This window comes from Bison bison, unplaced genomic scaffold (genome assembly GCF_000754665.1).
Source record: "Bison bison bison isolate TAMUID 2011002044 unplaced genomic scaffold, Bison_UMD1.0 scf7180017864035, whole genome shotgun sequence".
NCBI lineage: Eukaryota > Metazoa > Chordata > Mammalia > Artiodactyla > Bovidae > Bison > Bison bison.
This window is the reverse complement of record NW_011494607.1, coordinates 3,832,656-3,855,451: the sequence shown is the minus strand read 5'-3', so window position 1 is coordinate 3,855,451 and position 22,796 is coordinate 3,832,656. Positions and strand designations below refer to the sequence as shown.

The 22,796-nt window shown below is 38.5% G+C and overlaps 1 protein-coding gene across 2 annotated transcripts in view; it reads right to left on the bottom strand.

The window, feature by feature from the left end:
- The window catches only part of LOC104984749 (cytochrome b5 reductase 4), a 117,011-nt gene that overhangs the window by 42,877 nt on the left and 51,338 nt on the right, over positions 1–22,796 (bottom strand). The window contains exons 5-8 of one of the 2 annotated variants that reach the window (XM_010834654.1): positions 11,646–11,675; positions 8,735–8,795; positions 4,553–4,610; positions 2,639–2,732 (exon numbers count right to left, since the gene is read on the bottom strand). In XM_010834654.1, the coding sequence (XP_010832956.1) occupies positions 2,639–2,732; positions 4,553–4,610; positions 8,735–8,795; positions 11,646–11,675 (243 nt within the window). The remainder of the gene's footprint in view (positions 1–2,638; positions 2,733–4,552; positions 4,611–8,734; positions 8,796–11,645; positions 11,676–22,796) is intronic. The other variant, XM_010834655.1, reaches the window with a different exon arrangement.

Genomic DNA, 22,796 nt, shown 5'->3' with positions numbered 1-22,796 from the left:
GGAGTACGTCAAGGCTGTATATTGTCACTCTGCTTATTTAACTTCTATGCAGAATACATTATGAGAAACACTGGGCTAGATGAAGCACAAGCTGGAATCAAGATTGCTGGGAGAACTATCAATAACCTCAGATATATGCAGATGACACCACCCTTATGGCAGAAGTGAAGAAAAACTAAAAAGCCTCTTGATGAAAGTAAAGAGGAGAGTGAAAAAGTTGGCCTAAAGCTCAACATTCAGAAAACTAAGATCATGGCATCCAGTCCCATCACTTCATGGGAAATAGATGGGGAAACAGTGGCTGACTTTATTTTTTGAGGCTCCAAAATCACTGCAGATGGTGATTGCAGCCATGAAATTAAAAGATGTTTACTGCTTGGAAGGAAAGTTACGACCAACCTAGACAGCATATTAAAAAGCAGAGACATTATTTTGTCAACAAAGGTCCGTCTACCAGTCAAGGCTATGGTTTTTCCAGTAGTCATGAATGGATGTGAGAGCTGGACTATAAAGAAAGCTGAGCACCAAAGAATTGATGCTTTTGAACTGTGGTGTTAGAGAAGACTCTTGAGGGTCCCTTGGACTGCAAGGAGATTCAACCAGTCCATCCTAAAAGAGATCAGTCCTGGGTGTTCATTGGAAGGACTGATGTTGAAGCTGCTCCAATACTTTGGCTACCTGATGCCAAGAGCTGACTCATTTGAAAAGAGCCTGATGCTGGGTAAGATTGAGGGCAGGAGGAGAAGGGGAAGACAGAGGAAGAGATGTTTGGGTGGCATCGCTGACTCAGCAGACATGAGTTTGGGTAAACTCCGGGAGTTGGTGATGGACAGGAAGGCCTGGCGTACTGTGGTTCATGCGGTCGCAAGAGTCAGGCATGACTGAGTGACTGAACTGAACTGAACTGTGTGTCACACACTTTGCAGATGCTGTGGGTACCACAGTTAGGGAAAGGGAAAAATCTGTGCCTTTCCAGAACTTACATCCCAGAAGGGGGAGATGAAGTATTTTTACAAACATCTGTTCTAAAGTTCTCTATGTTAATATGGTTCTGTGAACTTACCATTTTGATTCTGATTTAATATTAGCAACCAGGAGTTTCACATTTTTGACTGTGGAGCTTTTGTTTTCTCATATATGTGCTAGCTACAGTTAGCTATGATGTGAACAGCACTAGCCATAAAATATTTGAAACATAATAAATGCTGACACAAAAGTCTTTGTTAAAAAAAAAAAACATGACGGAGCTAATGAATAATATATATTTTTTTAGACATCTGAGTTTTTTGTTAAAACTCTCCCTAAGAGGCAATGTATATTAGATCTTATGCAGGTAAAAAATAAGATAGGATGTACTTCCAGAAGAAAGGTGTAAGAATTGAGGTTGATTAATCTAATGAATGGGGGAAAATAAGAAACAAAAAACATTTGTCAACTTCAATCAAATTTAGGAATAAATGTCCTTCATTAAGAAAACCATGAGCAGAATCCCAAGTCAGCTGAGATCTGGAGATTCTCAGTTTGTTTTACAAAAGTAAACAGAACATTCTTTACATAAGAATGCATGCTTAAGATACAGTTTTCTTCTTGTTGTTTTGGTTTGTTTCCTTTTTACTTTTTAACTGGAATATTACTTTCTTTGAAGGAGAAAAGGATGAAATCCTAGAGTCATTACAGGTGAGAAATGGATTAGGAATCTGCTACTAATACCTTTGATTCCAGATTTCAGTCCTGAGTTCTTTCTCCTGATATATCTGCAACCTCTCAAAACAGACAGAAGTGAATTATATGGTTGGGCTCTGGCTGTGAAGGGACAGGCACTGGAGGGTATAGTACAACCTTGTGGCCTAGGCTACTGTGATGTAGCCTCTGACTTCCCATGACAGAGCTGGCAGGAGATAGGCCAGGAAGAGTGCCTGGTGATGTCCACTCAGCAGGAGCACATGACAGGCAGGCCTCTGGAGATGTGTTTGCAGGTATTAAGTAATATGATCTTACAAAGCTGGGCCAGCAAGTATTTCATATGACTGATTTCGATCACATCTAATCAAACTGTTTAAACTTGGGAAAAGTGAGGTCATACTGCCATTTGCTAGCCCTTTCACTAGTCTAAAGAAATAATGGGGAAAAAACAAACAAACAAACAAAAAAACCCCAAAACTGATCATAAAATGATAAACCAGGCTTCTCTGGTGCCTCAATGATGAAGACCTGCCAATGCAGGAGACACAGGTTTGATCCTAGCCCAGAAGTTCCAACACGCCATGGAGCAGCTGGGCCCGCGCACCACAACTATTGAGCCTGTGCTCTAGAGCCCGGGAGCCATAACTACAGAGCCCATGTGGCACAACTGCTAAAGCCCGCATGCCCCGGAATCCATGCTCCACAGCAAGAGAAGACACCACAAGAAGAAGCCTATGCACTGCAGCTAGAGAGCAGACCCCACTCGTCACAACTAAGAGAAAGTCCACAGAGGAACAAAGACCCAGCACAGCTAAAAATAAGTAAATAAATCTTTAAAATGACAAACCAAAATGACAGTAGCAGATAAAATATTATAGTTTATCAAGACTCTACAACCAGTTATGACTATACTGTAACAAAAGTTGTTTCCATGAATATAGAATAAGTTACTTACCAACATGTACAAGGTATGAATAATCCTTGATAACTGTCTCGGCTCTAAAGGAATCATCCCGATGATCAACTATTACTGAATCTAAGTTGATATCCTTAAACAGAAATAGAAAAGGAAAATAAACTTTTTTCTAAACTCTATCACTATACATTTAAGCTGATCAGTGGAAGTTCACATGGTAATTATTTACAGAGCCCACAAGCTAAACCCACATTACTCCTGTTTTTCGCTCTCTCATAGCACATTCTTCTCCTTCAAAGCATACATCATAATTTTAACTACATATGTGTCTATGCTTAATGTCTACCTTACACACTCATCTGTAAACTCTAAGCATAAGGGACTGTCTTAACACAACTTCTTAAGCTCAGCTTATCAAAAAAAAATGTATCACTAACAACTTTTCAGATGTCTCTAGTTTCTACATAGCTTTGATGCAAGTTATTTTTCTGCCTTTCATTTACACAAGGAACACATCTTTCAACATAGTAAGCTCCCCCTTCCCTTCAGTCATCCACCCTCTGTGCCTCACTGGTATCACCAATGGGAAGAGACGGATCCCAGGTTCCCTAGGCCCTGCCCTCTTGGTTCTAGACTGCTTGGTGAGGAGGGAGTAGGAAGTGGGACATGCAGTGCCTCTGGACATCCTGGCTCTTTCAGGCAGAGGCTGGACACTCCGGCGGGAACATCACATCCTACTTCAGGAGGAGGAGGAACTCACTCACTCAGATACAGTTCTGCCATGGCAGAAGTAGCATGAATTCTCAGGAATCCTTGGCTGCCAGAATTTCTCTCTAAATCTCTATGGTTCCTCAAGTGTGGAGACCCTGCAGGCTGCTGGAGGATGTGCCTGGAGATGGTGTAAGTTGCCTGCTTATTCATCTGATTTTCCAGGTTGGACTGTAAGCCTGGTGAGGTCTCAGTCTCTATGAATCTGGCCCACCTGCAGATTTCTGAATTCTACAGCAGTGTCCAGAATGAAGCAGTGTTCAATAAATACTTAATGAGTGAGTTAATTCCCTAATTTTAGTTTCCAGAGGACATCTAAAGCTGGTTAAGCGTACTAAGCTTAAGCGTACTAAGACACAGCAATCCTCTCTCCTGTCTCTTGAATTCCAATTCAAGTGCAGGAAATCAGTTCATATGGTGAAGTTAAACTGGGACTCTCACTGCTGTTCAGTTCAGTTCATTTGTTCACTCGTGTACAATTCTTTCTGACCTGATGGACTGCAGCATGCCAGGCTTCCCCGTCCCATCATCAATTCCCAGAACTTGCTCAAACTCATGTCCATTGAGTCGGTGATGCCATCCAACCATCTCTTCCTCTGTCATCCCCTTTTCCTCCTGCCTTCAATCTTTCCCAGCATCAGGGTCTTTTCCAATGAGTCAGTTCTTCGCATCAGGTGGCCAAAGTATTGGGATTTCAGCTTCAGCATCAGTCCTTCCAATGAATATTCAGGACTGATTTCCTTTAGAATTGACTGGTTTGATCTCCTTGCAGTCCAAGGGTACTAACTGCTGTTATCCATGCATAAAAACAAACAAAATCACAGAAGATCATATAAAATAATGCGTTGGCTGAAAGTTTTCTTCGGGTTTTTGTACGATGTTATGGAAAAATTGGATCGAACTTCTTGGCCAACCCACTACTTTCTGTTTTTTTTTCCTGAGATGCTATGGCATGTTTGTTAAGAGTATATACTATGGAGCCAGCCTGTCTGGGATCAAAATATTAGATCTCCCATTTACTGTATGACTCTGCTAAATTACCTAATCTCTGTTTCCTCACCTGTAAAATAGGGATAATGAAAGGATCTATCTCATAGAATTGCTGTAAGTTAATACAAGATGAGTGCTCAGAAATGTGCCTGCATGTAGCTTTTTATTTTTTTCTGATGTTAAAAACATGTTTACCTTCTGTTTAGTATATATGACGATGGTGACTAAAGAGTCTGTTTGGAACCAGTCATAGCTGTAAAATATTCAAAAAAGAATGAATAATTATATGCATTAACATAAATTAACCATTAAAGATATAATTTTAAAAAATATACAATCAAAAAAACATACAATATAACACAACAGATACATGATTTAAAACATTTATTTTGAAACCTACAGTAAGAAATACATTTTTTGAGGGAAACTTTTTCACTACATAATCAGTAGTGTGAGATGAAATAACTCACAATTATTTCTCAATTTAAAATGCCTATACTTCCATGTTCATGCCCCAACCATTAACGCCAAAGCAGCTGAGGTTAACCAATTCTTTGAAGACCTACAAGACCTTCTAGAATTAACACCAAAAACAGATGTCCTTTTCATCATAGGAGACTAGAATGCAAAAGTAGGAAGTCAAGAGATATCTGGAGTAACAGGCAAGTTTGGCCTTGAAGTACAAAATGAAGCAGGGCAAAGACTAACAGAGTTTTGTCAAGAGAACACACTGGTCATAGCAAACACCCTCTTCCAATGACACAAGAGATGACTCTACACATAGACATCACCAGATGATCAATACTGAAATCAGGTTGATTATAATCTTTGCAGCCAAAGATAGAGAAGCTCTATACAGTCAGCAGAAATAAGACCCGGAGCTGACTGTGGCTCATGAGCTCTTCACTGCGAAATTCAGGCTTAAATTGAAGAAAGTAGGGAAAAACACTAGGCCATTCAGATATGACCTAAATCAAAACCCTCATGATTTTACAGTGGAAATGACAAACAGATTCAAGGGATCAGATCTGGTATACAGACTGCCTGAAAAACTATGGACAGAGGTTTGTAACATTGTACAGCAGGTGTTGATCAAAATCACCCCAAAGAAAAAGAAATGCAAGAAGGCTAACTGATTGTCTAAGGAGGCTTTACAAAGAGCTGATGAAAGAAGAGAAGCCAAAGGCAAAGGAAAAAGGAAAGACATACCCATCTGAATGCAGAGTTCCAGAGAATAGTAAGGAGAGAAAAGAAAGCCTTCTTACGTGAACAATGCAAAGAAAAGAGGTAAATAATAGAATGGAAAAGAACAGAAATCCCTTCATGAAAATTTGAGATATCAAGGGAAAATTTCATTCAAGAATGGGCACGATGAAACGACAGAAATGGCAAGGACCCAAGAGAAACAGAAGAGATTAAGAAGAGGTGGTAATAAAACACAGAAGAAACTATACAAACAATATTGCAGTGACCCAAATAATGACAATGGTGTGGTCACTCACCTAGAGCCACACATCCTGGAGTGTGAAGTCAAGAGGGCCTTAGGAAGCATTACACCAACAAAGCTAGTAGAGGTGATGGAATTCGAGCTGAGCTATTTTAAATCCTAAAAGATGATGCTGTTAAAGTCAGCTCAATACATCAGCAAACTTAGAATACTCAGCAGTGGCCACAGGACTGGAAAAGGTCAGTTTTCATTCCAATACCAAAGAATGTTCAAACAACCATAAAAGTGCACTCATTTCACATGCTAGCAAGGTAATACTCAAGATCCTTCAAGCTAGGCTTTAGCAGTATGTGAATCAAGAAATTTCCGATGTACAAGCTGACTTTTCTAAGCAACAAGCTTAGAAAAGGCAGAAGAATCAGAGATCAAAATTGCCAACATCCACTAGAGAAAGCAAGAGAATACCAGAAAAGCATCTACTTCTTGTCATTGACTATGTTAAAGCCTTTGACTGTGTGATCACAACATACTGGAAAATTCTTAAAGAGATGGGAATACTAGACTAACTTACCTGTCTCCTGAGAAATCTGTATGCAGGTCAAGAAGTCAAGAAGCAACAGTTAGAACTGGACATGGCAAATAGACTGGTTCAAAAATTGGGAAAGGAGTATGTCAAGTCTGTATACTGTCACCCTGCTTATTTAACTTATATGCAGAATACCATGCAAAATGCCAGGTTGGATGAATCACAAACTGGAATCAAGATTGCTGGCAGTAATATCAATAACCTCAGACATGCAAATGATACTACTAATGGCAGAAATCGAAGAGGAACTAAAGAGCCTCTTGATGAGGGTAAAAAAGGAGAGTGAAAAAAGCTGGCTTAAAATTCAACATTAACAAAATGAAGACTGTGGCATCTGGTCCCATCACTTCATGGCAAATAGAAGGGGAAAAAATGGAAGATTTTATTTTCTTGGTCTCCAAAATCACTACAGATAATGACTGCAACCATGAAATTAAAAGACATTTGTTCCTTGGAAGGAAAGCTATCATAAACCTATACAGCATATTACAAAGCAGAGACATCACTTTGCTGACAAAGGTCTGTATAATCAAAGCTATGGTTTTTCCAATAGTCATGTACAGATGTGAGAGCTGGACAATAAAAATGGCTGAACGCCAAAGAATTGATGCTTTTGAACTGTGGTGCTGGAGAAGACATTTGAGAGTCTGTTGGACTGCAAGGAGATCAAACAAGTCAATCCTAAAGGAAATCATGAGTATTCAATAGAAGGACTGATGCTGAAGCTCCAATACTTTGGCCACCTGATAGGAAGAGTCGACTCCTTGGAAAAGACCCTGATGCTGGGAAAGATTGAGGGCATGAGGAGAAGGGCAACAGAGGATAAGATGGATGGATGCATCACTGACTCAATGACCACGAGTTTGAGCAAACTCCAGGAGATGGTGAAGGACAGGGAAGAATGGCTTGCTGTACTCCATGGGGCTGCAAGGAATCAGATACAACTTAGTAACTGAACAACAATACTTCATGTATACCAGCAAATACATGGACATATACTACAGGTATACCAACTTGGATAAAGACAAACCACCTCCTTGACAAGACACTTTTTATAAAGGTTACACATCTAAAATGCCTTGTATCAGAGCAATAACACAACATATTTTCTGAAGGAAAATGACAAAATCTACATGCTTATTACCTTGACTCTTTCCTGTGACAAATATATTACCGACGAAATTAACTCACCAAGGATGTTTAACAGTCAACAGCAAAAATTTAAGGAAAAGCTACATCATCTGTTTTGTAAAACTTCTGATCAAATTGATTTTGTTCTTATTACCTGTATACAGGCCCCCAAAGTGAATCTTACAAGAGATACCCCGAGGCTCTTAACTTAAAATTGTATATGAAATAACAGATATAACAAGTATAGCAGGATGCTACTGTTACAGATTCACCTTGTGGGGAAAGGTGGTAAGAGAAAAATGACAAATAACACACATAACCCTAGGGCATGTGAAATATCATTAACAAAATTATACATGGATTGCTTAATTTACTAAGACAGTGCAATACATTTCCAAGAATTTTCATTAAAAAACTGATAAAACAAACTAGACATGCAAAATAACGCTGTTGTTGTTTAGTTGCTAAGTTGTGTCTGACTCTTCTGCAACCCCATGGACTGTAGCCTGCCAGGCTCCTCCTCTGTGCATGGGATTTCCCAGGCAAGAATACTGGAGTGAGTTGCCATTTCCTTCTCTAGAGGATCTTCCCGACACAGGGGATGAACCTGCATCTCCTGCATTAGCAGGATTCTTGACCACTGAGCCACTAGGGAAGCATATTACAGTTGAATAAATTATGGATACTTGATCAATTTCCATCATATGATGGAATACAGACCAGAAAATGCCTTTGCAGAATATTTCATGACATACAAAGTTGATCACATAATATACTGTAATACCGATACTGTCAGAATAATACGGAAATAGGTACTACATGAATCAAAGTGGATAGAATAAACCAAATATTAAGAGTATATATTTAGGGTTGATGGGACCGACTTTTATCACTTTCTTTTGTATTTCCCTGTGTTTCTAAGTTTGCTACCATGAATATATATGTGATAATCAGAAAAAAATTGTTTTAAACAGTTCTTTTTTAAGTTGTGGTGTTTAAAATGGGTTAAACTTCAGTTATGCTAAAAATTCATATTTAGGGAACAGCTCATTTTTCAACAATGCCTGATAAATGAGGCAGTGCAGTTCTTGTATCAAAAAAGCATGATTAATATAATAAGCACTAAATCAAACTTAGAGCCATTTTTTTTTAATGTGCATATTTTGGTGTAGAACTGATTAAGCTTTAAAGAAAGTAAAATTAGAAAGCATACCTTGGAGAACTAGGACCTTCTTTGGCAAGTGTATCTGTCACTTGGCTCTGAGGAAGCATGCCTTCACAAAGAAAAATAAACAAAATAGCTACAGTTCATCTATGTTGCATTTTTCTTTTTTTCACCCCATCTCTCCAGTAAACTTCTTATTGAAATATTATAAAAGGAGACAAGTCATAAATATACTACTCAATGAATTTCCATATGTAAAACATACCCTTGTAACCATCACCCTCCCTGTGCCCTTCCATTCACCACCTCTCCCCCAAGATAATCACTATTCTGACTTTTAACATCATGATTAGTTTTTGCCTGCATTTGACCTTTATGAAAAAGTGGAATCATAAAACATGCTTTCTTTTGGTCTGGGTTTTTGGGACAGTTACATAGACGTTAAAGTTAATGTCAAATTAGCATGATTAATAGTAAGCAATGAGTCAGGTCTGGAGTTTTCTGAGATGTTATCCATGCTGCTGAATGCATTAGTAGTTTGTTCTGTTTTACTACTGAGTATTATTATACTCTCTCAATATACCATATACCATATATTAGAATCTATTCATTCTACTGTTGATGGATATTTGGGCAGTTTTTGGTGATTATGTATAGTGCTGTTATTAATATTCTTGGTACATGTACACACTCATTCTTAAAGAACATCCATCTACATATCTGATAGGTATACAGGACGTGAGTATGTTTAGCTTTAGTAAATACTGCTAAACAGTTTTCCAAAAAGGTCATACCAACTTACAATTTTTACCATAAGGGTATGGATGCCTGGTTGCTCCAATACCTTGCTGATACGTGGTATTCTGTCTTTTTCATTTTAGATTTTCTTGTGGGTGTGTCTCAACATCACATTTTAAATGCCCACCAAGGCTCTGGTTTTTGAATTGTTTTTGAAAACTCTGAGAACAGGGAAGAGCTTCAGAGATTCTGTAAACATTAACTATTTTTCTTCTACAGTAGGAGTATACTCTTTGTGCAGGAAAAAAAATTTAGGCTTTGGCGAGTCTTAAAATTCTCAATTAGAAGGCATGGTAATTATACAAAGTCAGTGTTGGGAGGCACCTAGGAGACACGGTAGTTTAGAGGTTTTCAAGATTCTTCTTATCCAGAGAACCTTCTGTTAAAACACGAGAGAACTGATGGACTTATGTCAATTTGAAGAGACTGGGTCTCTAGAGGAATGCTGGCTTCAGTGTTTTAAATGACGTTTAAATGATGACACAGAAAGCAGGCAGATAACGTCTGTAAATATGCAGACTTAACCATATACACTTATATAAGTCAAATATTTGAGGCATACATATTCATATAAAAGAGGTAACTGTGCTGGCCAGACCACTGGACAATGTAATATCACATTTTTAAGGCCCCTGTTAACTGACATGTTAAGTGCCATGCAGCCAAAGGAAAGCAATGTGGCGGGAAAGAAAATAGCCAACCAGTAATTAGCCTTTAAGGAAAGGCTGTTTGCCTAGTATCATGGAAGAGTAAAGTATCAGCTGAAACCCAAGAACAGACCTTCCTTTAATGCGGTGACCCTGTCAGACAACTTCAGGTGGCACATCACAAACTGCATGTATTAGTCTATAAGAAGACTGTTTCCTCTACTTGAAAAAGAAGAGGTAATTCATCTGGCAATCTAGCTTGTTAGCTGAATTTCTACAACTTTCTTGTCCAAAATACAAAGGAAAAAAATGCATTTTAAAACATATATTAGTATTACAGTTCAGTCAGAGTAGCCCCAGGCAGTTTTGAAAGTCTCACACCAAAATTTTTGAGGAGATTAGGGGTAGTGTCAGTCATGATTCCAAATCATAGTGAATGGCTGACGAGAGCTGCCGAGCCCAGAGAAGAGGGGATTAACAGGCTACTCAGTATCTGCATAGATACTGGAGGAGAGCCCTGTGCCTGAGGGAGAGGTGCCCTCAGCCTGGCATCGGAGGGGGGAACTCCAAGTCAATGAAAGTACAGTTAAGTCCCCTACATAAGAACCTTCAAGTCTCGAACTTTCAAAGAGGCAAACGTGCATTCACGTGTCCAATCATGTAGGTCAGTTCATGTGTATAGTGTACACTGTCACATGCATGCATCCTCTACACGTGGTTGTGCTTTTGTGTGCTTTACTGTACAGTTCTGTATAGAGTGCATGTGTGCTAAGTTGCTTCAGTTGTGTCTGACTCTCTGAGACCCCATGGACTATAGCTTTCCAGCCTCCTCTGTCCATGAGATTCTCCAGGCAAGAATACAGGAGTGAGTTGCCATGCCTTCCTCCAAGGGATCTTCCCCACCAAGGGATTGAACCTGTATCTCCTTTGCCTTCTGCATTGGCAGCTGGGTTCTTTACTACTAGTGCCACCTGGGAAGCCGAGTACAGAGTATACTAGCACAGTATCTTTATTTTAAGCCCAGAATACTTGGAAGCAAGTGCAAAAGCAGCCGTGATGCAGCTGGTATTGCTGTACTTTTCAAAGTACTATAAGACTAAAAATGTTTTATTTTTTTTTAATTTATTATTTGTGTGAAAAGTATTATAAACCTGTCATACACTATTATATAGCCTATTGTGTTAGTTGAGTACCTAGGCTAACTTTGTTGGACTTATGAACACATTGGACTTATGAAGACACTCTCGGAACAGAACTCGTTCGTATACAGGGGACTTACTGTATTCAAGCTGAGGACAGATGAACACAAGTTCAGAGATGCCATAGAAAGGACTATAGAAAGAGTCATGGCTTCAGTAAGGGATCTACAGAGTCCTGTCAAATCCTCTAAGCTTAGCAAGTAAACACATCTTTTGCATAAAAATATCTAAATATCCCAAATAATTCTGTAAGGCATTTTGTATACAGTCATGTGAATATGATTCAGTTTTTCACTATAAATGTATACGACTTACCATTTAAGACTTTCTTTTCCTCATGATAGTCTGTACAACAGTTTAGGAAAAGAAAAAAGTTAGGTTAAGAAAAGTGTAACATCAGAGAAGATCAGTTTATATTATTGACATAAGGATAACAGCCCTCTTCTAAAAGGGCTTTCTTTAACAAAAGCCCTGAGGAGAGAAATAAGGCTGATAAACAGATGGCCTATCTTTTAAGTAAGTCATTTCATCTCTGAAGACTGCCAAGTCATTTCTGCAGATGTTTGTCTCAGAATTCACTGGGCTTTCCCCTCCTTTTCTGGATTTTTCTCCCCTAATATCTTGGTGAATTTCTTTAGAAAGCACATAAAGACCCAAGTTTTCTCCAGGTTGTCATTATCTAAATTAGTCAAAACTATCCAAAATTTATTAGATTACACTTTATATCAGAAACATACATATTAACCCAAAGAAAGACACCTTACTACCTTTCTCTCTTAACCAGGTGAGCACTTAAAATGATTATTCAAATTTAAATGGCCAAGTGCTGAAATATGGTAAGATTTTTACTTGTTTATCAGTACAATCAATCATTTGGGATACAAGCCAGAAAAAGTTTAATGGGTGTTTTCTTTCAGGATGGCAACCGGCTCACAAATCTATATTATACCTTGATCACCACAAGTTTTATAACCCTATGTCAAAATAAAACCATCAGCAAGTTGCCAGAGTTCTCTTAAAAAAAAGAACGCCAAGCTAACACAAAATATTCAAGAAGTAAACTGAATTGATAGACATTACTTGTTAACATGACATCACCTTGTTTTGTAGAAAAAGAAACCAAAATATGTACATCCAAGCTTCCAAATTCTTTTATATTTTAATTTTCAATCAACCAGAGACCTCATAAAATTACTACCACTTGTCACTCACGTCATAAAATAACTATGATTAAGGAGGTCAGATAACCATTCTTTTATTTTCTCCATTTTACTGAAATAAGTTCGGAGCTTAAAGGGATCTTAACAACACACACCAAATTATCATCCATTCTCCTCATTGAAGGTTGAAAATAGAGGTCAGGACTTGAATGAAACCCACGGCTCTTCAGCAGTAAAGCTGAGGTTAAACTTTATATCCCCTGAACTGAACACCATTTTTCTTAATATGCCATTGAGAGAGTTAATACTTTCTCAAAAGACACAAGGCCTAAAGACCATTTAAATTATGTCTCAAAATGAGTTTTGTTTCTCAACCTCTAGATAAAAATCTAGTCATTAGTTTGCAAGGGATCACTGATGGTCTGGCTTGGCAACTGACCTCCATCCAATTTCACCTGTCTTTGCTACTGTACTTGTGATCATTGGTTTTATCTTAGAACAAATAGCAAACTCACCATAACAAAAGTAAATTAAGTCTAATTTCAGTGCACAACATATTTGGCAGTTCAATGAATCTCATTGATCATGTAAAATAATTTGCTTTTATCTAAGAGACTCACAGATTTTAAACACTTCTTCCAAGTAATTTGTTTCTAGGGGGAAAAAAAAAATCATCTCCTATGATTATTTCCCATGTGAATTGATTTGAACCTGTCAGATCCTGCAACTGCTTTTTTTCTGAGCTTTTTTTTTTTTTTTAATATAAGAAGTACCAGCAAGAAGAGAACCTACTTAAATGATCTAAAAAACCTTTAAAGCTCTACAAGTCTTATCTTTGCAATTCTTTTGGAAAACTGAGTCACAGAAATAAGACAGACTATTATTTACTATGAAGCATAGTCACATCTGAGTCATTTTAGGCACGAGATACTTTCCTGTTTAACAAAAAACTTAACATTCTGTCTTGTTAACTAATTCTACTATTTGGTTGGCTCCATGGCCAAGAAAATTTGCATCTTCTTATAACATTGGTTAGAGTGCATTACTCTGATAAGAGCCTCTGCTTTCTGGAAAATGAAAGCCATTCAGTCATGTCCAACTCTTTGAGAACCCATGGACTGTAGCCCGCCAGGCTCCTCTGACCATGGAATTCTCCAGGCAAGAATACTGGAGTGGGTTGTCATTTCCTCCTCCAGGGGCTCTTCCCAATCCAAAGAGCGAACCAACATCTCTTGTGGCTCTGGGATTGGCAGGCAGATTCTTTACCATTGAGTCACCTGGGAAGCCTCTAGTGTCTCTGAAGTGAAGTGAAGTCACTCAGTCACGTCCGACTATTTGCAACCCCATGGACACCAGGCTCCTCCATCCATGGGATTTTCTAGGCAAGAGTACTGGAGTGGGTTGCCATTTCCTTCTCCAGGGAATCTTCCCGACCCAGGGATCAAACTCAGGTCTTCCGCATTGTAGACAGATGCTTTACCATCTGAGCCACCAGTCTGGCAGGGAGAAAAACCAATCCAAGAACCACTGGTGTATACCAAAGGAAAATACATTATTCAAAAGAGGATAACTTTAATGAGGTGATCTCTACCTTACAAAAAGAAGTATCCAGGATTTCTTTCAAGGGTGAACTTTTCCAATTAAATAACTATTATTAGTTAAGGAAGGTATATATACCTACAAGCTTCAGTCTCTGAACTTTTAAACTGAGGTTGTTAGAAGAGAATCCCTCTTCTACCTCGAAAGTACTCTCCTGGTCTATGGCTCTAAGTGCTTTATAGTCAGTAGCTGCTTGAGAAAACAGGAATGAAAAGTCAAAACATAAAGCATTAATATTGGAAATCATGATAAACCTATGAGAAATTAAGAAGAAACACCCAAGTGGTGCTAGTGGTAAAGAATCTGCCTGCCAATACAGGAGATACAAGAGATCTGGGTTTGATTCCTGGGTTGGGAAGATTCCCTGGAGAAGGAAATGACAACCCACTCCAGTATTCTTGCTTGAACAATTTCAAGGACAGAGGAGCCTGGTGGGATACAGTTTATGGGTCACAAAGAGTCAGACAGGACTGAGCAAGCACAAGTGTTTGTGTGCACACACACATATGCACATTTCTGACATGAGCTATGCCATTAGAAAATGTGACTATTTTACGGAATGATCATCATTACAAATAAATGCTGGAAAGGATGTGGAGAAAAGGGAACCTCCTACACTGTTGGTGGGAATATAAATTGGTACAGTCACTAGTATGGAAAACAGTATAGGGGTTCCTCAAAAATCTAAAAACAGTATTACCATATGATGGTGCTATGGTACCACAGCATATGGTACCTAATGGTACCATATGATGGAGAAGACTCTTGAGAGTTTCTTGGACAGCAAGAAGATCAAACCAGTCAATCTAAAGGAAATCAACCCTGAATATTCATTGAAAGGACTGATGCTGAGGCCGCAGCTCCAAAACTCTGGCCACCTGATGCAAAGGGCTGACTCATTAAAAAAGACCCTGATGCTGTGGCAAAGACTGAAGGCATAAGGAGAAGGTGGTGACACAGAATGAGATGGTTGGATGGCATCATTGACTCAATGGACATAAGCCTGAGCAAACTCCAGGAGAGAGTGAAGGACAGGGCAGCCTAGCATGCTGCAGTCCATGCTGGGGTCGCAAAGAGTGGGACATGGCTGAGTGAATGAACAATAACCAGCAATCCCATTCCTGGGCATATATCCAGAGAAAACTCTAATTAAAAAAGATACAGGCACACCTAGCAACAAGAGTCACATTAGCCAAGACATAGAAACTATCTAAATGTTCATCAACAGATGAATGGACAAAAAAGATGTTGTATATATACACAATGGACCACTATTCAGCCAGGAAAAAGAACAAAACAATGCCATTTGTAGCAACATGGATACACTTACCATACTAAGTGAAGTAAGCCAGAAAGAGAAAGATACTACATGATATCACTTATATGTGGAGTCTGAAATTTGACAGAAATGAACCTATCCACAAAACAGAAACAGACTCACAGATGTAAAGAACAGACTTATGTTTGCCAAGAAGAAGGGGAAGTAGGGAAGGGATGGAATGGAAGTTTGAGGTTAGCAGATATAAGCTATTACATATAGGATGGATAAACAACAAGGTCCTACTGTATGGCACAGAGAACCATATTCAATATCCTATGAAAAACCATAATAGAAAAGAATTTCAAAAACAGATTGTGTTTGTGTGTGTATATATATCTTTATCTATATATAGATATATAAGTGATTCACTTTTCTGTGCAGCAGAAATGAACACACTGTAAATCAACTATATTGCAATTAAAGAATACATATTCTTTAACTGAATATACATTTACATATATATACATATATATAAACAAAATGTGACTGTTTTAAAAAATGATTTCAGCTGGGATTTTGTCATTTTTTTTTTTCACTAAATAATTATTTAAAATCAGGAAATAAAGGGAATTCCCTGGTTGTCCAGTGGTTAGGACTCAGTGCTTTCACCACCTGGGCTGGGTGCAATCCCTGGTCTGGGAAGTAAGATCTCATAAACCAAGCAGTAAAAGCACCACCACCCCCGCTCCCCACACCAAATTAAAATTTTAAAAGTACATTTAAGTCTGGAACAGTGCTGTCCAGAAGAAATATAATACAAGTCACAAGTATAATTTAAAATTTTCTAAAAACCACATTCAGTTCAGTTCAGTTTAGTTGCTCAGTCGTGTCTGACTCTTTGTGACCCCATGGACTGCAGCACTCCAGGCCTCCCGGTCCATCACCAACTCCCAGAGTTTACTCAAACTCATGTCCGCTGAGTCGGTGATGCCTTCCAACCATCTCATCCTCTGTCATCCCCTTCTCCTCCCACCTTCAATCTTTCCCAGCATCAGGGTCTTTTCCAATGAGTCAGTGCTTTGCATGAGGTGGCCAAAGTACTGGAGTTTCAGCATCAACATCAGTCTTTCCAATGAACACCCAGGACTGATCTCCTTTAGGATGGACTGGCTGGATCTCCTTGCAGTCCAAGGGACTCTCAAGAGTCTTTTCCAATACCATAGTTCAAAAGCATCAATTCTTCGGTGCTCAGCTTTCTTAATAGTCCAACTTTCACACCCATACCACATAACCACATTAACAAAGAACAAAAAGAACAGGTCAAATTAACTTTAATAATATATTTTTACTTAATACAGCATATTCAGAATATTATCATTTTCACATGACAATGTAATCAATGTAAAGTTATGAGATATTTTATAATTTTTCATCCTAATTCTTAAAATGTAGCACTTACACTTCCAGCACATTTCAATATGGAGAGAATTCCCATGCTCACTAGCCACCCATATGTGGCCAGTGGCTATAACAGAGATAGAAAAGGATTAAAAAAAGGGCAAAAAGCAAGAACATTTCTCATCTTTGCCAGAGAATGAAGTGTTCCACATAAATAAATCAGCAGTGACTGAAGCTCACCTTTTCAAGCAAAGTTTCTCCTTTTATTCATTATTGACATCTTTCTAAAGCATGAAACAAACTACAATCCTTTTTAAACAAAGGATTATAAAAAGTACACTGATTTTTGGCTTGATAAGGGCTCACGAGTATTACCTGTTTTATATTCTGACAGTTAGCTCTTCTGTGTTCTTTTCAGACATCACTCCCCCATTAGAAACCAGGTGATAAATGGAAAACTGTCCTCTCAAATCTGCTCAGCTATGGGGATGCCTATGAAATGCTACTTCTGGATCATCCCTGCACTGGGGTCTGGCGGTCACCCCACCTAAAACGTGGTGTCGGGGATCTCATATCGAAAGAAGTCCATGTACAAAATTTCTCTTCAGTATATCCATCGTCCCTCCCAACCCCTTGTAAATCCTGTTAGCAAGTCTCCATCTACTGCCTACTGTCTCTGTTTTCACCCTCTATTCCCATTTCATCTCTCTGTTTCCATTTCATCTATAAGTTCTAACTGTAGATTAGAGCATGTGAATACATTCTTGAGTTTGCCACGGAGAGTCACCATTTACTGGCTGCCCTCTCTTGAACTAGTGTAACTACTAATAGGAGCCCAATCTTTCTCAAATCCATCCCAGTTTGGACAATGACACTGCTACCCCATCTAATAGTTCTATCCCTAAATCTCAGGCCAGTAGACTGCAATGATCAACCCTGCCTATAGATAAAAGGCATATGAAATACTCTTAAAAAATTTCACTTTAATTAATAAATATTTCTTTAAAATAAAGAATATTCTTTATTTCTAACATATTAAACCTTTCTCTTCAGTTACTCTGTCCCTTTTACATGATCTACTTCTCTTGTTAGCCTGCAATTCAAACTGTAACTTGTTAGATCTTAAAGTCTCTACTGTTTAAAAAAAAACACCTGATCCATTTATTGCAATCAACACGTTCCTGAAGAATTCTTGTCTTTGCTCCCTAATACCTTGCAAGTTGCCTTATATCTTTACCTGTTACCGGCCACACCCCAGCAAAACATTTATAATCCCCAAAGGCTTTATAGTGAAACAGAGTTTCACAACCATGCTCTCACATGCCCTGTCAATAATGATGATAATACTTGATTTTTCCCAGAAACAGAGCCACGGTAAGACACATCAGTACATGCTGATAATTACAAGGGTACAAAAAGGGAACAGAAAACATAAGCAGCCTTAGCATCACAGAACAGAGGGGCAAAGGCAGCCACTAATAGCAACACCCACTTCTACTGTCCCTACCAACTGTTGCTTCTGATGCATCGAGTGTTTAGCAAACATTATTTAATCTTCACAATGACTCTGGGATGTTTCATTCTTAAACCCCATTATACTGCTGAAGAAAAAAAAAACAACTCATGTCTATTAACGGATGCTGAAGATCACAAAAGCGTATGAGTGTAACCTGAGGCAGAGATGAGATCTGACGCCGTGTTTGTCTATATGAAACCTGTGTTCTTCCTACAGATCATGCAGCCTCAGCAATCAAACTCAGGGCTACAGACAGTGTGAAAAAGGGAACTTTTAATTTATGAATGTACAGTATTTCAGAGTCCATGTCTCATTCTGGGTAAGAAATACGTTTGCACTTTGCTGAACCAAGTGGTGAGAAGGAGAAGGAATACTCATGACAGTTTAGTTCTTTACCATTAAGATTCAGTCAAATCCTCAGTTTCCTCAACCCTGCTGATTTTAGTTTCATAAATTTCCTTTCGTTAGTCTTTTTTAAAAAAATTATTAATTTATTTTAATTGGAAGCTAATTATTTTACAATATTATAGTGGTTTTTGCCATACATTGACATGAATCAGCCATGGGTGTCCATGTGTTCCCCATCTTGAAGCCCCTCCCACCTCCTTCCCCATCCAACTAATTTTATTTCAACCTTGTTACTAAATAAATTTAGGTTGTCATATTTTCTCTCAGAACTTTCAAGGTAATGTTCTATTGGCTTCTGTCTTCTACTGATATTCTAATAAATTAGCTGTAACAGCTTGTAAATTACATGAGTAAATTAGCTGTCAATTTACCGGTTTCTCAGTGACTCTGTCTCTCTCTGGCTGTTTTTCATATCTTCTCATTGTCTTGGTGTTCTTCAATTTGACTACAAAGAGAATATGTATAGATTCCTTTTTATTTATCTTGATCAGGATTTGGTGAATTTGCTATCTCTGATATTTGTGATTTATCAATTCTGGAAAGTTCTCAGCCATTCAGATCCCTCTTCCTCATTCTCACTATTACTTCCTTCTGGAAATCTGATTATAAGTGTTAGATCTTATTACTGTATTCCGTGTGGCTCTTGAATGTTTTTCTATCATTTTGTTTCTCTGTACCACATCCTGTCCAATTTCTGCTGCTCAATTTTATAGTTCATTGGACTGTTGTATGTCTAATCTCTCACTATTTATGTTATGCACTTTTTTATTTCATCAGCTTGATTTTTCATTTCCAAAGATTCTATTTTTTTCAATACTACACAATTACTAGTCTCCTTCTTTATTATGTTATTAATTTATTCTTATTTTCCTAATCACATCAGACAAAGTTATTTATTCTGTATACAAATATTAAAGTCCAACAGGTGAAATTCTGCCTTTATTTCTGCTGACTTGTTTCCTCAAGCATTAATTTTTCACTGTTCACTAATAACTGCTGCTCTATACCTGTGGCAATTTTGAGGGTTTTAGATTGAAAGTTTTTCCACCACTAAAAAGGTATCTATAAATCTGCGAAGCAGCCTGGGAAACCAATAATGGGAGACCATTTTACTTCCTGGTTTGAGGTTTCTAAGACTACATAGGTGGTATATATTTGAATGCCCAACTCATATATGGGTAAGACTGTGGCTACAAATTCTCAAAGGAAACTTCTCTTTCCTCTCCCCCATCACCTCATAAACAAGGTCAAGGCAGACTATCCTGACATCTCCCTTTGTTGTTGGACAGATTTTTCCGTTAAGCATTCACATTTCACTGATTATACAGACTTCAGGAGCCAAGCCACAGGCAGGGATCTCAGTTCTAATTCCTTCTCTTTACCGACCCAAGATCTGATTTTTCTTTTCCTATGTGACCATTAAAATTCCTGTGTGGCTCTAAGTTCAAGTATCTGATAAGTGTTTTCTGAAAGTGAAGGTATGAGAGCTAGCTTATCACTTTGAATTGTTCCACCTACTTTTTTCCCCTTAACCTGGCAACTTCCCTGTGGAATCTGCTCATTTTAAACAGCGTCTGCTGTATTTGGTGAATCATTTTGAAGGTTCTCTGTCTTTCATTTCTAGGCAGGCAGGAAGGAAATCCTGAGTCCTTTCATTTGTTTCATGCCTATGACACAGAAGCCTAAGGAGCTGGGACACTTTCTGACCATCCTGAATGGTAGTACAGAGAAGCATGTGACCTTTAGTACCAGACGGTGTAAACAAGACATGTAATATTTAGGGTGAAGTAAAGTTAGCCATTTAGAAATTTTAGTTAAGAACGTGTTCCCTGATGGCAGTGATCTGGTGAGCTCTGGAGCAATTAAGAAAATAAAGGTATTTGTTTACAAAGGTAACCTGGTTTGGAAGAACTGTCGGACACTAAAGTTCAAACTAATTTGCTTTTGGTGTACTGGAAGACCTCGTCTACTGTGCATTGCTTTATCCACTTTGCAGATATAGCGTTCCTAAAAAATTGAAGGCTTGTGGCAACCCTGCATAGACCAGGTCTACTGGGGCCATTTTTCCAACAGCATTTGCTCACTTAGGTTTCTGGGTCACATTTTGGTAATTCTGGCAATATTTCAAATTTTTTTCATCATTATTATATTTGTTATGGTGATCTGTGATCAGTGATCTGATGTTACCACTATAATTATCTGGGGGCACCATAAACTGCACACCCATGTAAGACTGCAAATTTAATCTATAAATGTGTATGATTTGACTGTTCCATGGACTGGCCATTTCCCTCTCTCTTCCTCTCCATGGGTGTCTCTATTCCCTGAGACACAGCAATTTGATATTAGGCCCATGAACATAACCCTACAATGGCCTTGAAGTGTTCAAGTGAAAGGATGAGTTCCACGACTCTCACTTTAAATCAAAAGCTAGAAATGACTAGGCTTAGTGAGGAAGGCATGTCGAAAGACAAGACAGGCTGAAAGCTAAGTTTTCTATATCAAACAGTATGGAGATACACAAGATTCATGCTCTTTTCATGCCTGCTAACACAACATCTAGGCTTCTCTTATGGCTCAGTGGTAAAGAAAGTGCCTGCCAAGCAAAAGACACAGGTCTGATCCTTGGGACAGGAAGATCCTCTGAGGAAGGCAACTTCCTCCAGTATTCTTGCCTGGAGAATTCCATGGGCAGAGGAGCCTGGTGGGCTACAGTCCATGGTGTCACAAAAGAGTCAAGACACGAGTGAGTGACTAAACAACAATAACACAACATCGATTCTGTGGCCTGTGGATCAAAGAGTCATTTTGACTTTCAAGTCTTATTTAAGAAATATATTTTATAAGGCTATATAGCTGCCATAGATAGTGAGTCTTCTGATGGATCTTGGCAAAGTCAACTGAAAACCTTCTGGAAAAGAGTAACTTTCTAGATGCCACCAAAAACTTTCATGATTCATGGGAAGAGGCCAAAATACAAACTTTCAGAGGAGTCTGGAAGAAGTTGATTCTAACCCTCACAGATAACTCTGAGGGGTTCAAGACTATGGTGGAGTAAGTAACTGCAGATGTGGTAGACATAAGAAAAGAACTAGAATTAGAAGTGAAACCTGAAAATGTGACTGAGTTGCTATAATTTCATCATAAAACTTGATAGATGAGGAGTTGATTCTTTTTCTTTAAATATAAATTTATTTTAATTGGAGGCTAATTACTTTACAATATTGTATTGGTTCTGCCATACATCAACATGAATCCGCCACGGGTGTACATGTGTTCCCCATCCTGAAACCTCCTCCCACCTCCCTCCCCATACCATCCCTCTGGGTCATCCCAGTGCATCAGCCCCAGGCACCCTGTCTAATGCATTGAACCTGGACTGGCGATTCGTTTCACATATGATATTACACATGTTTCAATGCCATTCTCCCAAATCATCCCACCCTCGCCCTCTCCCACAGAGTCCAAATGTCTGTTATATACATCTGTGTCTCTTTTGCTGTCTTGCATACAGGGTTATCGTTACCATCTTTCTAAATCCCATATATATGCATTAGTACACTGTATTGGTGTTTTTCTTTCTGGCTTACTTCACTCTGTATAATAGGCTCCAGTTTCATCCACCTCATGAGAACTGATTCAAATGTATTCTTTTTAATGGCTGAGCAATACTCCATTGTGTATATGTACCACAGCTTTCTTATCCATTCATCTGCTGATGGACATCTAGGTTGCTTCCATGTCCTGGCTATTATAAACAGTGCTGTGATGAACACTGGGGTACACATGTCTCTTTCAATTCTGGTTTCCTCAGTGTGTATGCCCAGCAGAGGGATTGCTGGGTCATAAGGCAGTTCTATTTCCAGTTTTTAAAGGAATCTCCACACTGTTCTCCATAGTGGCTGTACTAGTTTGCATTCCCACCAACAGTGTAAGAGGGTTCCCTTTTCTCCATACCCTCTCCAGTATTTATTGCTTGTAGGCTTTTAGATAGCAGCCATTCTGACTGGCATGAAATGGTACCTCATTGAGGTTTGATTTGCATTTCTCTGCTAATGAGTGATGTTGAACATTTTTTCATGTGTTTGTTAGCCATCTGTATGTCTTCTTTTTTTTTTTTATTC